Here is a 15,373-nt window from a genome sequence, read left to right on the forward strand (position 1 = left end):
CTTGGGCAGAGAGGACGCTCCAGAAGAGAGGTCGTCGCATTCTCAAGTTTTTCTCTCTAAATATTTAATGGTTCTCTCCCTTTGCTTCTGTTTCTGACTCGATCACAGAGGAGAAAAGGGGACTACAAGAAAGATAATAGTAGCGGATGGCGCACCTGGCTTTACTTTTTCAATTCCGTCAAAGTTTGTGTTTGTGTTTTGTTCTTGTTCTTCATTTGACAGCAATCCCGTGAACTTCTCCTTGGGGGAAATGGCGCGTCCAAAGCCCGCCAAGCCCAGCCTGAGAGCTCTTGGACTTATTAGAGTAATATTTGAAACCAAACCTCGATAGACATAAACTCAAAGGAAGCCCTGCGCTCCTGAAGTCAACGGCATCTGTCCTGATCGCGGTGCTCGGCTTGCTGTTTGTAACCAGAGTTAAGAGCAGGATTTTTAAACATGAAAATGGATAAAAGAAAAGCTGAGTCCCGAGGTCCGCCGACTCCTATTCATTATCCCCAGCAGCATATGGTACCATTCTCCTACTAGTGCTCGCCCTTTCTTCCGCAAAAGCAAAAGCAACCAAGCCTGTCCCGCTTCATAGCAAACCCACTCTTTGTGCCGGAGCGGTGCCTCTGCCACCACTACTACTTCCTCCTCCTCCCGCCCCCTCCTCCTCCCGCCAGCCGCCGACTTTCGCTCAGGGAAGCAGGCGGCGGGTGCCCTTTGCGCGGGGAAGCCAGTGCCGCGATTGGGCGACGGTCCCTGAGCCTCCAGTTCCGCGTCGGTTTCAAGGCTCCTCCCTCCTGGTGAAAGACAGACTGCGGGGCGCCTGGAAACCGGTCCGAGGGCGCGCGAGGGAGTGGAGAACGAGCGAGTTGAGGGATTGACACAAATGGTCAGGCGGCGGCGGCGGAGAAGGAGGCGGAGGCGCAGGGGGGAGCCGAGGCTGCTGGGCTGCCGAGAGTTGCGCGCTCTACGGGGCCGTGGCCACTAGCGCGGCGCCGCCAGCCGGGAGCCAGCGAGCCGAGGGCCAGGAAGGCGGGACGCGACCCCGGCGCGCCGGAGCCACCCGGGCTCTACCCGCCGCCCACGCTTCATGAATCGCAAGTTTCCGCGGCGGCGGCGGCTGCGGGACTTGGAGCGGGAGCCGGGAGAGCGGGCTGAGCGCAGCTCGGGCTCGACGGAGGGCACCGGCGCGGAGGAGATCTCCCCGGACGCAGGGGGAGCCGCCGCCGGCCGCGCCACAGCCAGCCTCAGCCGGGCGGCGCCAAGAAAGGAGCCGAGAAAGTATGGCTGAAGAGGAGGCGCCTAAGAAGTCCTGGGCCGCCGCCGGCGGCGGCGGCGCGAGCTGGGAACTTTATGCCGGGGCGCTCCCAGCTGGACCGGTGGCGGAAGGGAGCGGAGATGCGGAGAGCCACCGCCGCGGCCCCCCAGCTGACTCCGGGCGCTTGGCGCGCCGGCTCCTGCTACTGCTTTGGCTGCTGGAGGTTCCGCTGCTGCTGGGGGTCCGGGCGCAGGCAGTGGGCCAGGGGCCGGGCCAGGGGCCCGGGCCGGGGCAGCAGCCCCCACCGCCGCCGCCTCAGCAGCAGCAGGGCGGGCAACAGTACAACGGCGAGCGGGGCATCTCTATCCCGGACCACGGCTACTGCCAGCCCATCTCCATCCCGCTGTGCACAGACATCGCGTACAACCAGACCATCATGCCCAACCTTTTGGGCCACACGAACCAAGAGGATGCGGGCCTCGAGGTGCACCAGTTCTACCCCTTGGTGAAGGTGCAGTGCTCGGCGGAACTCAAGTTCTTCTTGTGCTCTATGTACGCGCCAGTGTGCACGGTGCTGGAGCAGGCTCTGCCGCCCTGCCGCTCCCTGTGCGAGCGTGCGCGCCAGGGCTGCGAGGCGCTCATGAACAAGTTCGGCTTCCAGTGGCCTGACACGCTCAAGTGTGAGAAGTTCCCGGTGCACGGCGCCGGCGAGCTGTGCGTGGGCCAAAATACGTCGGACAAGGGCACCCCGACGCCCTCGTTGCTCCCGGAGTTCTGGACCAGCAACCCTCAGCACGGCGGCGGGGGGCACCGTGGCGGCGGCTTCCCGGGGGGCTCCGGCGCGTCGGAGCGTGGCAAGTTCTCTTGCCCGCGCGCCCTCAAGGTGCCCTCCTACCTCAACTACCACTTCCTGGGGGAGAAGGACTGCGGTGCGCCCTGTGAGCCGACCAAGGTGTACGGGCTTATGTACTTTGGGCCCGAGGAGCTGCGCTTCTCGCGCACCTGGATCGGCATCTGGTCGGTGCTGTGCTGCGCCTCCACGCTTTTCACGGTGCTAACGTACCTGGTGGACATGCGGCGCTTCAGCTACCCGGAGCGGCCCATCATCTTCCTGTCTGGCTGCTACACGGCAGTGGCCGTGGCCTACATCGCCGGCTTCCTGCTGGAGGACCGAGTGGTGTGTAACGACAAGTTCTCCGAGGACGGGGCACGCACAGTGGCGCAGGGCACCAAGAAGGAGGGCTGCACCATCCTCTTCATGATGCTTTACTTCTTCAGCATGGCCAGCTCCATCTGGTGGGTGATCCTGTCGCTCACCTGGTTCCTGGCAGCGGGCATGAAGTGGGGTCACGAAGCCATCGAGGCTAACTCGCAATATTTTCACCTGGCCGCCTGGGCCGTTCCGGCCATCAAGACCATCACCATCCTGGCGCTGGGCCAGGTGGACGGCGATGTGCTGAGCGGGGTGTGCTTCGTAGGGCTCAACAATGTGGACGCGCTGCGCGGCTTCGTGCTGGCGCCACTCTTCGTGTACCTGTTCATCGGCACGTCTTTTTTGTTGGCCGGCTTCGTGTCCCTCTTCCGCATTCGCACCATCATGAAGCACGATGGCACCAAGACCGAGAAGCTGGAGAAGCTCATGGTGCGCATCGGCGTTTTCAGCGTGCTTTACACGGTGCCAGCCACTATTGTCATCGCCTGCTACTTCTATGAGCAGGCCTTCCGGGACCAGTGGGAGCGCAGCTGGGTGGCCCAGAGCTGCAAGAGCTACGCCATCCCCTGCCCCCACCTCCAGGCGGGTGGAGGCGCCCCGCCGCACCCGCCCATGAGCCCAGACTTCACAGTCTTCATGATCAAGTACCTTATGACGCTGATCGTGGGCATCACGTCAGGCTTCTGGATCTGGTCCGGCAAGACCCTCAACTCCTGGAGGAAGTTCTATACCAGGCTCACCAACAGCAAACAGGGGGAGACCACCGTCTGAGACCTGGGGGTTCAGCCCATTCCCAGCCGTCGGCTTCGTCCCAGCCACTCCCATAAAGCTGGCCCCATGGAACTCTTGCCAAGCCTGGCTACTCGAGGCTTTCTCACTAGCCATTCACTTTTCGCAGGCTCCTTTCAACAACACAGCTCCTGCAAAAGCTTTGGTCCCTTGGGGCAAACGGACTGGAGGGCCCAACTGCCACAGGGGGGATGGACAGACCACTCTGGTTCTCACTCTCTGGTACCAGGACTGTACGCTTTTATGATTGTAAATAGCCTGTGTAAGATTTTTGTAAGTATATTTGTATTTAAATGATGACCGGTCACGCGTTTTCCTTTTTCTGCCTTTTCCTTTTTTGTTGTTTTGTTTTAAGTTTTAATTATTTAGGGCGGTTTACCCATTTCAGGCTTTTCCTTTGCCTTTTCAAAGTACTGCAGAGGTAAAACCGGAGCTCACGGTGCTCTTGCTTGTTCTGGCGCGCCCCTCCTTGCGGCAGTCGGGGTGTGTGTGGGGCTGCCTGTGGGACTGCGCGGCCCAGGTCACTTACCGCCTCCGCTTTCTGCTCCTTCCTTTCCTTCATTGCTTGGGGTCGGGGCTCTTTAGATATAGAACTCCACAGAGCTTCCAGATCCGGGGGTAGACCCCTGCCCATCCCGAGTGTGCCCTTGTGAGGTGGGGGGGGGGGCGCAGATTGTGAAGGCCTTGCCCCTTTATTGAAACTGAATTTTTCACTGTAGAGAACCTTAACTCCTAGCTTCAAGGAGGTCCACAGATGTGGGCTGCGGCAGTCCCAGCCTCCTTCCACACTGGCCTCCAAAGCCCAGGCATTCCCTCCTACGTAAGTTGGTTAGAGGGTGAGTGGGATAACCAGTGCCAAACTTTTTCAAGTCTAATTTTTGGTGGATGAGCTCATTTCATTCTCTAGTGTCTAAAACCTGGTATGGGTTTGGCCAGCATCATGGAAAGATGTGGTTGCTGAGATTTGGGAAGAGGCTTGGAGCTTTGTGTGGGTCAGGAGAGACTGAAGATGGGGTTTATAAAATGTTAATTCTAATTGCATACGGATGCCTGGCAAACTGCCTCTAGGACTGAGACAGCCCGCATTTAGATTTTACCTTTCTGTAAAATGGAAACATTAGGTCACCTGGAAAGCTTTGTTAAGGAGTTGATCTTTGCTTTCCTTAACTGGATAGCAGAACGTAAGCTGAATAGGAACACTTGAAGGAGATTTCAGTGTAATGGACTTTCTCAAAATGAAGTGCTTTTTATTATTTTTAAATAATAATTAGACATATATAAAAAAGTTTAAAATGTAAAAGTTGTATACTTTCAACATATTATTATGATCATTCAGCAACACAGTCTGAGGGAGGAACAATCCACATCATTGAAAATAACCTTGTAGGATTCCAGGAGGTAAAGGAGGTGGAATAATTGGTGGGGTTAGATCCTGAAATAAACAAAACATGGGCATGCATGGTAAAGGGACAGTGTGTGCTCCTTTTTGGATTTACAGAAATGCGTCAAGTGTAAATCTTTCAAAGCCATTTAATAATATTCACTTTAGTTCTCTGTGGAAAAGAGAAAAGCAAGCCTCCTGATTGTATTGTTTTAAATTTTAAGAGTTTATCTAAATGCCAGTACTTAGGACCTAAATTTATCTATGTCTGTCATACCCTAAAATGACAATGGTCTTTGGATTTGGTATGCATTTATTCTGTTCACTATCACAAAATCATCTATATTTATAGAGGAATAGAAGTTTATATATATATAAAATACCATATTTTTAATTTCACAAATAAAAAAATCAAAGTTTTGTACAAAATTATATGGTTTTTGTGCCTGAAAATAACAGAACTGGAACTGTCTGAACTATCTTTACATTTTATAGTGTCTCATAGCCAGTCCCAAAGTATATAAATTCAGGAATTCAATGGAAAAGTCTATCCTTAAACATTCAGACGAGCCCTTCCAAAGATGTATCCTACTTGCAATGTTGCAACTGACATTGCCAAGTTCCTAGACATCATCTGCTTTCATGATAGTAACAATATAAAATAGAAGTTTCCAAATTATTTCCTTACTGAGAGGATTATTAAAAAGAGAACTCTAATTTTAATATTAAAGTCTTTTTTTTCTTTCAAGGGGTAAATTTACATGACTTTTTATCATATGAAGTTTATTTAAATCATCAGGCATCACCTTGGTCATGATTTTTTTGAGGTATTGTCTTTTTCATAATCTTGGATATTCCAAAACCATAAATAGGCAATCAATAAATGGTTAACTGACTGTGTGTTTATAAGCATTTTAACAGTAGTTGGGTGTATAAGGTTGTTTTTGTTGTTTGCTTTGGAAGACCCCATTTTTATATTGTTCAAGGAACCTTTTCCAGAGAAATTATCTAGTTGGTCTACTCTTAGTCAGAATTTATATATATGTGTGTGGGTGTGTGTGTGTGTATATATATATATATATATATATATATATATAATCTATATTATATCTATATATACATATATACATAATATACACACACTAATTTTTATAAAATAGAGGTGCAAAGTTTACTTATATATATTACAATATGGAAATAAGGTTATGAGAAATGGAAAACATCAGATGAAAAACCTCCAATACCTTTGGAAAACAAGTCTCTTATTCTTTTATAGACTAAAAATATTTATATTAAATTTTCCCATGAAAATATTTTGTGATAAAATGACAAGGAACTAAAATGAAGACCATTGATGCAATAGAGTTACTTTCATGGTTATAATGCAATTCATTGTCTTTTAAGTCATTATCATTATTTATTTTAAGGCAAATGAAAATATTAAATCTAATTGAAAATACAGCATTCAATTTCACGTAGCAAGATGCAATTTTATGTTCTTTTTTTCTTTGTTTCGTTAATCTCTAGTAGATATCTGAGCAGGTTTTGTTGTATAGACATTTTAAAAAAGGAATTCTTAGGGCAAATTAAAACATATCTCCTCTCTAGGTATTTCAATCAGATGATTTCTGGGGGAAAAAAATTTAAGATTATTAGTCTCAATCCATGAAATAAATACAAAGCATTCTTATTGTGGATGTCCTTAAAATGATGCAACTATAAATTTGATGCAGAAAGGTTTTATAATGCTGGAATTAAATGCCTTAAAAGACAAAATTTTCAAGTCACCACCAGGCTTTGTTTTTAGGAAGCAACTTATTTAAAATTGTGTAGCATATAGAAAGCCAGTGTATTCTTTTGTTTCTTTAGGTACTCATGGCAAAACAAGACTTTCCTGGAAAACCGTATAGGTACCGGGAATATGGTCCCATTAGCATACTGTTTCCATGACAAACCCTATTTTCAGATGGTTTGGTTTGCCTATTTTTTTTTTAACCAGTTATCAGTTGAAGTCAATTTTCCCCCCACGGTGTGCTTGATTTAGCTTTTATAGTAAATGTATACAGATTATGAAAGCCTTCTGATGCTCTTTTCTTAAAGAGCCATTTTTCACTTAAACTTTGTGGGAGCAGAAAGTCACATTTTTAATCTCAGAGCCAGCCAGTGTCAAACATATGCAAAACAGCTGGACCAGATTTTTCAGTTAGTCTGGGGTTGTCACTTGTCAGCCTGGGTTTACAGTCCTGGTCCTTTTGTCTCCCTGAGCAATGAAGGCTTCTGCTATAGTTCCATCATTCCTAAAGTCCAGCATGTAACTAGGAAAGGAGACCACAATGAAGAGCTGGTGGCCAATTAAAAAAATTGCCTAAACCACAAACTTAGGGGACTTGGGTGGCTTCAGATCACTTTCAATGATACCATGTTTTGGTCTTTAAAAAAAAAATTTGTTTTTTTAAAAAGATGCCATATTTTTAGTGTGTGTGTGTGTGCGTGTGTGTGTGTGTGTGTGTGTGTGTTTGTGTTCAACTCTGGCTACTCTTGCCTTTATTACTTACTAATCTGTTGATTGGCTATAAGCCACATTTTGTGCAACACACATGCAATTAATTGAAACCAGTGGTATTGCACTGGGTATCTCTGATACATTTCTGATTATAACATTCTGGGTAACTGGGGCTTGAGAGATAAGAATCAGAATGTGGTCATCACATATGTCTTGAGGTGGACACTAGCTATGTTGTTATTGAATACTTCATGGAACATAGTAACTTCAAAGTCTTGGAGGATTAATCTTTAGGAGCCAAAATAAGATGTGGACTACATGTAAGAATTCTCCGGTTACATTACTAAAAAGAAATTGCAACACTACCTTAAATCCAAGGCTTTTATTTTATGGCCTTTACATTTGAAATGAGGTCTTACAAGGGATGTGGCAAAAAAAGGTGTTTTTTTTTTTGGTGACTCCTAAGATTTATATCTGTAGTTTGAACTGTTGGCAGATGCCAGTGGTCCCTAGAATTTGAAAAACAGTAGTTGAGCTTCAATCATGACTCAAATTTTCATAAACTTTTTGTGCTTCAATATTTCTATTCACTTTGGTCATAGCTTTTGACAATGGATTTATTAAACCATAATAATTATAGTAATAAAACAGCTTACTTGGAACCTAGTGATTAAAAGACAGACTCTAGGCCAATTTCCTTAAGTAGTATCATGATCTGTGATGACAACTGTCTCTACTCGATTATAGAATCAAGTTCTTGTTTAAGATTCTCCTGTTGGAGATTTTGTTTATAAGTTGATTTGGGACCCAAGTAACAGGTCACATTAAAGGATTTCTCATAGAAATCTTTCTCATGTAATGGATTGGCTCAAGTACAATCCATAAGCAAATCCTGCAATGAACATATGATAAATATTCTGAGGGTCATCAGTCTTATAAGTCAAACAGAATCTTAAATTGCTTGAAAAAATAAGATATTTTTCAATAGAGATTTCTTTAAATAAATCTTTTTATTTTAAGATGGTGATATTCTAAAGAGGTATATTTTTGAGTGATAAAATTCAAATAATGCATTTTGTAAGGGAATCACCAATAAACTAGTTGGGTGGCATATTTGTATAACTAATAATTTTTAAAGTCAAGTATTGGAATAGCACTAATTTTGCACATTTTACACACATGCTATTTTTTAAATAAAATTGACTTGAAGACAATTTTAAGTTCTAAAATTTATAATATGCATATTTCATATGAAGACCTCAAATAATTTTATTCACAGTGTAGACTTTCAAAACATGTTCATAGGAATACAGTGATGAACATGAAAAGGAACCGCTATTGCAGCTTTGAGATAGTTCTCTGTGGCCTGGATTTCTTTTCTTTCCTTTTTAAAAACCAAGTATCCTCTAATTTGTGGATATCTCCATGTTTCAGATCTCAATACCTGTTTGAATTAAATTTGCAGGGGAATAACTGCAGGATCCCCCCATAGACAAAGTGTGGCCTTTATTTCCTTTCAAGTTGGCAGCGTGTCCTTGCTTAAATGAAACACTCTGAGACAGATTGTTCTCTTGCCCTTGGAAATGCTCATCTTCACAAACACAGCAGCAAATACCTGGAAGTCATACAGGCTAGTTAAATGCATATTCCAAATGCCAATGCTACTTGGTTGTTAGAAGAGTTGGGGTTTTTTTTCCTTAAAAGTAGATTTAGAGACTATTCTTGACCTTATCTTTCCAACTCTTGGATTTTTTTTTCAAGTTACCTTCAATAAATCCTCTGTCAAAGACTCAAAACTCAGGATAATGCATTGTTTAGGTTTGCCCAGGGCTGAGGGGTTTCTTGGGATGTTGGACTTTCGATGGTAAAACCAGGAAAGTCCTATGGAAGCTGGGATGGTGAGTCACCCTGACTTATGGAGTAAATTATGCTTCCAAGATAGAGTAAAAGCTTCTGTGGTGGTCACTGGTCCAGCATTAAAAGTATTCCACTGCAGTTTTAGGCTTTTTTGTTACCAGATGAAAAGGCAATGAACACAGCCCTTTGTAACTGAAGCTGAATGGAACATGAAGATACAATGGTGCACACCACATTGATATCTTGGCCATTCTGCCTTCTGCCTCCTGAAGAAATGGGGCATAGATACAGGAATCTCACTGACCACTGAGACCCATTCTTGCTACTCATGAAATCAGGTTAAGTGAATGTTTTTACTTTAAAAAAATCTCAAAAATATTCCCCTGGAATGAATAAAGTTTTTTTTTAATTGATGTTAAAGTTTATAAGATTGTAAGGAACTGTTAGGTTTTTGCATATATTTATTTTGTTTTCCTGTATAATAATACGGTCCACTGTAATGAGATTACAGACTCAAGAGGGATTACCACAAATGGCTAAAACTCAACATTTAATTTAATTGTCGTACTTTCTCTCAGAGGTAAGTAGGTTTAGCACCCATACTTTTCCCAAAACAAAAAGTATCTACAGGAGGGGAAAAGAAGATAAACTTAAGATTCCACATGGTTATTGGGATTTGTAGAATGCAGTGTGTGGAACATGCAATCCATAGTCTTTCTGTTCCCATGAAAACTCCTCAGAGTTGGTCGACACTTTTTATATTGAGTTTATCCTTCTCATATTCCTATCATCCTTTCTACAGTGCACATAAAACTTCACTGCCTTTGTTGTTGAAACAAAGTACTATTCTTGCTATCTTTTTTTTTTTTTTTAACATTTATTCACTTTTGTGAGACAGAGAGACACAGAACATGAGTGGGGGGAGGGGCAGAGAGAGAGAGAAACACAGAATTCAAATCAGGCTCCAGGCTCTCAGCTGTCAGCACAGAGCCTGATGCGGGGCTCAAACTCACAAGCTGTGAGATCATGACCTGAGCTGAAGTCAGATGCTTAACCAACTGAGCCACCCAGGTGCCCCTCTTGCTATCTTTTAATTAAACTCAATGTAGAGGAATAAAAAAGATGTGAAGATTATGTAATTATTTCAGGAGGTACCTACACATTCATTTCTAGAACTGTGGTTCTCAACAGGGGTCAGTTTTACCCCCAAGAGATATTTGACAATACCTGAACATGTTTTTTATTGTCATGACTGACATATGGACTTCTTATGGGTATTTAGTGAGTAGAGGCCAGAAAGGCTACTAAACATTTTGCAGAGCACACGACAACTCCTGACAACAAAGAATGATCTGATCCAAAGTGCCAAAGTTGAGAAACCCTGGTCTAGTGGGATATACTGAAAATTGTGAAATAGATATTTTTAAATTATAAAATATATTAGAATTACAAAATAGAATTGAGGAAAAAAATATGTATTTTCTTGTGTCTACAGCATGTGCTTTACTTTTGACCTACAAATTTTGTTTAATTGACAAATGGCTTGATGATATTGCATAGCAGTAGTCAATGTATTCATCTGCTTGGGCTGCTGTAACAAAACACCACAGACTTGGTGCCTTAAACAGCAGACATTTCTCCTAGTTCTGGGGCCTGGGATGTTCAATATCAAGGTACCAGCAGATCTGGTTTCTGATCCTGCTTCCTGGTTTACAGACAGCCAACACCCTTGCTGTGTGCTCCCATGGCCCCCATGGGGGTGGAGAGAGATCTCTCTTCTAAGGGCACTAATCATGAGGGTCCCATACTCGTGACAGAGTTTAAACCTCATTATCTCCTCAACATCCCACCTCCAAATCCTACCACATGGGGGGGGGGGTAAGGTTTCAACATATGAATTTTGAGGGAAGCAAACACTCAGCCCATAACAGTCAATAAAATATATTGTTTAATGTAATTTACAGATTTCTTCCCACTGAAATTATAATACTGTATGTTCCTGTCTAGAAGAAAATAATAAAAGCAGATATTTTATTGACTGTTTAAGTCACCAAGTCTGTGGTATTCTGTTATAGCAAAATATCTCTTCTTTTTTCCCTATTCTTCTCCATCACCCCTCCACCTCTACTCTCTCGTCTCCTGTGATTTCCTCTCCCTTCTTTTCATCCTTCTACAACCCACCATTATCACTGGTGGAAATTCAAACAGCATAATGCAAACCAATGCCTTATTTTTTCTGTATCCTCTTTTTAGGATAAGCATGTTTTACAAGACTTATTCAGATAAAAGATTAAGCTAATGGGCAGCCTTAAGGATAAATGACACAAATAATGTTCTGTATATTAATCAATTAATGATATTGCTCTTAAAGCATAAGTGCATTTCTATGCATTCATGCCTGCTTTGTGATATACTATTTCAAATTCAATTTCTTTATGGTTGCTGACAGTTCTGATCTAATTGGTAAGTTGTACACTTGGGTAACATGGCAACAGCCCTTTGAGGACAGTGTAAATTATGACCAGAAAGAGACTCATAATTTACTTTTAGAAATATGTTCCTTTACTGGATTGATAACTAATTGAAGAATTGCAGGAGTCCTATGTTTGTCCTTGTTGACTATATTGCCAAAGGGAACTCATTCAGTAGCAGTTATGAAAATTGTCTCTGATACCACTGAAGCATACTAAATGTATTTTGATGCATGAATTTGAGCAGGGTTTAGGGCTTGTATCAAAGTGGTTGATTGGTTATGACATCAGTTCCTCATTTAGAAACAGCAGCTAGCCATTTTGGTACCTTGGTCGCTCCTGTGGTCTAGTGTATTGATTTTCTATCGCCACTGTAACAAATTACCAGAAACTTTAAAAACACAAATTTATTGGGGTACCTGGATGGCTCAGTGGGTTGAGCAGCCGGCTTCAGGTCAGGTCATGATCTCGTGGTTTGTGAGTCCAAGCCCTGCATCGGGCTCTGTGCTGACAGCTCAGAGCCTGGATCCTGCTTCGGATTCTGTGTCTCCCTTTCTCTCTGCCCCTCCCCTGCTCTCGCTCTCTCTCTCTCTCTCTCTCTCAAAAATAAATAAGCATTAAAAAAATTTAAAAAACACAAATTTATTATCTTATAATTCTATAGGTCAGAGGTCTGACATTGGTCTCATTGGGCTAAAATCAAAGTGTTGCATAGCTATGTTTCTTTCTGAAGGTTCTAAGGGAAAATCCATTTCCTTGCCTTTTCCAGCTTCTAGAGGCCACCCCCATGGCTCATGGCATGCTTCCTCCATCTTCAAAGCCAGCGATATTGGGTCAAGTTTTTTCTCTTACTATCTGATTCTCTCTAATTGGGAATGGTCCTCTGCTTTTAAGGACTCATATGATTAGGTTGACACAGGATAAGGTTTTGAGGATTAGAGCATGGACATCTTTGAGGACCATTATTCTATCTGCTACATCTATGTTTAGCTGTTGGAAACAGCTAGAGGATCTTTCTTTTAGAAGTATTCCCGCCACATTCTCGTTCTTTACAATTCTGTTTTTTAAAAACCGGCTTCCTGAATTTCTTCTGTTCTCCATTTCATTCTCTCAAAGTATGCTTCTGTCAATGGCCAATTCCTCATTGATTTCCCCTCTCCCTTTACCTCATTTTCTGTTAAGCAGTCTGCAGTCCTAATCCTCTAACTCTATAGATTTCTTTATATTCCAGATGTCATCTTTCTTCCTCTTCCTTGCTACACATCCTCCCCTTTGCTACCCTTTATGTTGCCCTATGTGTCGTTTCAATACATATCCCTCTAGATTCATGTTTTGTGTCTGTCCCAGAAATAGGTCAGAAAGAGATGGAGAATGACTGATGTCAACCATCTTCTCCCAAGTGAACACATATAAGCCCACCACTTTTATTACAGGTGATATAACTTTATGGTTTTCCCGAGAAACACATCTTTCAAATGATTGCACTTTTGCCTTTTGATGAAGGGCTACATGTGAGAGATAGTGGACATAGTTCATCACATCTCTGATTAATCTGATCTGTATTTCTAGCTGCGATTATAGATTTTAATTCTTTATGAAGTTACCATTATGTTTATAGGGAATTTTTTTCTCATGATTTTTAATTTAAATGTTTTTTAGAAAAAGAAAAATCTCAGTTGCCTGGGTTGCATTTTATACAAATTCAGGTAATGAATACACCTGCCCTAGTTTAAAATGTTATGTTGACACTTTTGGAGAAGAAATTTTTCTGGCATTACAAATGCATTTTTAAAAATGTTCTCTAAAATGTAATTTTGAGTCTACACTTGAAACCAACTGCAAGATTTTTTTCTATCTAGACTGTTATGGCTAAAAGTACACATTTTCCTCCCATATACATATAAATCTGTCTGAAAAAATATGCCTTTTTCGGCAGCTATATAAGAAGAAGGATTTCAAATATTCATAGGAATCTCCAAATATGCATTATTTGCAAGCACCAAAATTTTCAGGGATTATATAAAGATATGGCAGAATTTCTAGAAATCAGTAATGAGTTAACATCTACAAAGTGATTGTCTAATACCACTATCATTTATTTTCTTTAAAAGTTTTACACCATTCATGCTCTCTATAACCTTTTTTCCCCAAGTAGGGATAATTCAGTAACAGAAAAGGGTCACCTGAATGCAGTAATGGCTGTATAAATAGCCATGTGTTTAAACATTTGTTTCATTAGAGCCATGTTGAATTAGCCTAAGAGGTGTAGGGTATGCTTAAAGATCTCAGCTAAGGCAAGTTATAGTGAAACCTAATTCAATGTTAGAATCGGATGATCTTCAAAATATACACTATTTATCACAGGTGGCAATGGATACTAAGAATTCTTAAAATTGAGTATACTTAAGAATCATTCAAGGAGCTTATTAAATATGAAGATTTCTGGCCTCTGTTTTAGAGACTGACTTTGTTGGCCAGGGAGGGATTCAGGAACCTCCATTCTGGTGGTTTGCATACTAGAGGTTCTTGTGCTTTTTGAAACACTGCGCTAAGTAAAGCTAAAGAAACGAGTAAGGAACCGATAGCACTCAGTCGAATAATAAAGATGCCTTAGAGAAGAAACACACTAGCAGACCCAAGTAGGGGCAGGGTGATCTTGAGTGAAATTGGTGACAAGATATACAGGAGTGACGATGGTAGTAGGACTCTCTGCTCCATCAGCCTCTCCCCATGTTTCTCAAGTTTTATGCAGTGTTTAGCAAACACAACTTCAAGGCAAGCCCCTACCCATTCCTTTCACTTGCACACCTCCTCTTATAAAATTGTGGAAACTTCACTGGATTCAGGACCTCAATCTATGAGAAGTAACTTTTTTGGACTGTCAGCAGGGAGCAGACCTGTCCTGCCTGAATTGTCTTTTCCCCAAAGATCTAAATCAGGAACAGCCAGGGGCCAGGCTGGTATGCCTGACAGGCCCCTCTTCAAAGCCACGGAGTGGTTTGCCCAGGTCTCAAATTCTTTTAATTTTACTTTTTTTTTTAAATAAAAAGATAGGGCCTTGATTTCATAACTAGAGGTTAAAGCTTAACTTAGAATTGTCCCTTTAGTTAGAAGACTTTCAGAATCTAGGGGTGCTTCACTGGCTGAGCCAGTTGAGCATCTGTCTCTTGATTTTGGTGCAGTTCATGATCTCACAGTTGATGGGTTCAAGTCCGGCATAGGGCTCTGCACTGGCAGTATGGATCCTGTTTGGGATTCTCTCTCTCTTCCCCTCTGTCTGCCCCTCCCCTGCTTATTTGCGCGCTCTCTCTCTCTCTCTCAAAATAAATAAATAAACTTTACAAAAAAAGAAGGCTTTCAGAATCGAATTAGTTCACCAAACACTAGGTAGGGAAGAAGGATGTATATCGTCTCTTTCTTAGAGACAGCTTGTGGTAACAACATAGAGAGGGAGACAGTACAGCAGGTGGAGGCTTGATGGTCAGGCAGAGGTGGGACTTCAAAAGGTACCAGTTTCCCACAGACAGGACCTATTTGCTTTCAGTGGAGCAGCCATTGGCAGAAGCTGACCTTGGAGGCTTCTCAGGCAGCTCACCTTCCCATCCTTTCCGATTTTGTTTGTTTAGGTTTTTAATACAAGTGACTTCTTAGAAGGCCCTTACTTCCCAGGGAATTCACTAATCAAGGTAATACTCTACTTATTTGCATAAACAAAGCTTTACGAAAGAGAAATTCATTCATCCACTAAGAAATGTGATCATTTCCACTGTTGTACCTGAGTGCTTCAAAGCACCACTGTTGTTCACATCAATTAATCCAGGTAACTGGGAAATGTGAGTAAAATGGGGCTAAACTATATCCCAACTGATTTTACAAGATTATAAAAACAAACCCAAGCCTGAGATATCTAAAC

General features: G+C 42.7%; 1 protein-coding gene across 1 annotated transcript; it reads left to right on the forward strand.

Moving 5' to 3' along the window:
* The first annotated feature begins 809 nt into the window (after positions 1–809).
* FZD1 (frizzled class receptor 1) lies at positions 810–5,678 on the forward strand. The gene has a single exon (XM_047097331.1). It carries the CDS (start codon positions 1,272–1,274, stop codon positions 3,228–3,230), a length of 1,959 nt encoding a protein of 652 aa, XP_046953287.1. The 5' UTR covers positions 810–1,271; the 3' UTR covers positions 3,231–5,678.
* The last annotated feature ends 9,695 nt before the right edge of the window (positions 5,679–15,373 follow it).

Source organism: Lynx rufus, unplaced genomic scaffold (genome assembly GCF_022079265.1).
Source record: "Lynx rufus isolate CCGP_SWC_20201006 ecotype Redwood Valley unplaced genomic scaffold, mLynRuf1.p SCAF_4, whole genome shotgun sequence".
NCBI lineage: Eukaryota > Metazoa > Chordata > Mammalia > Carnivora > Felidae > Lynx > Lynx rufus.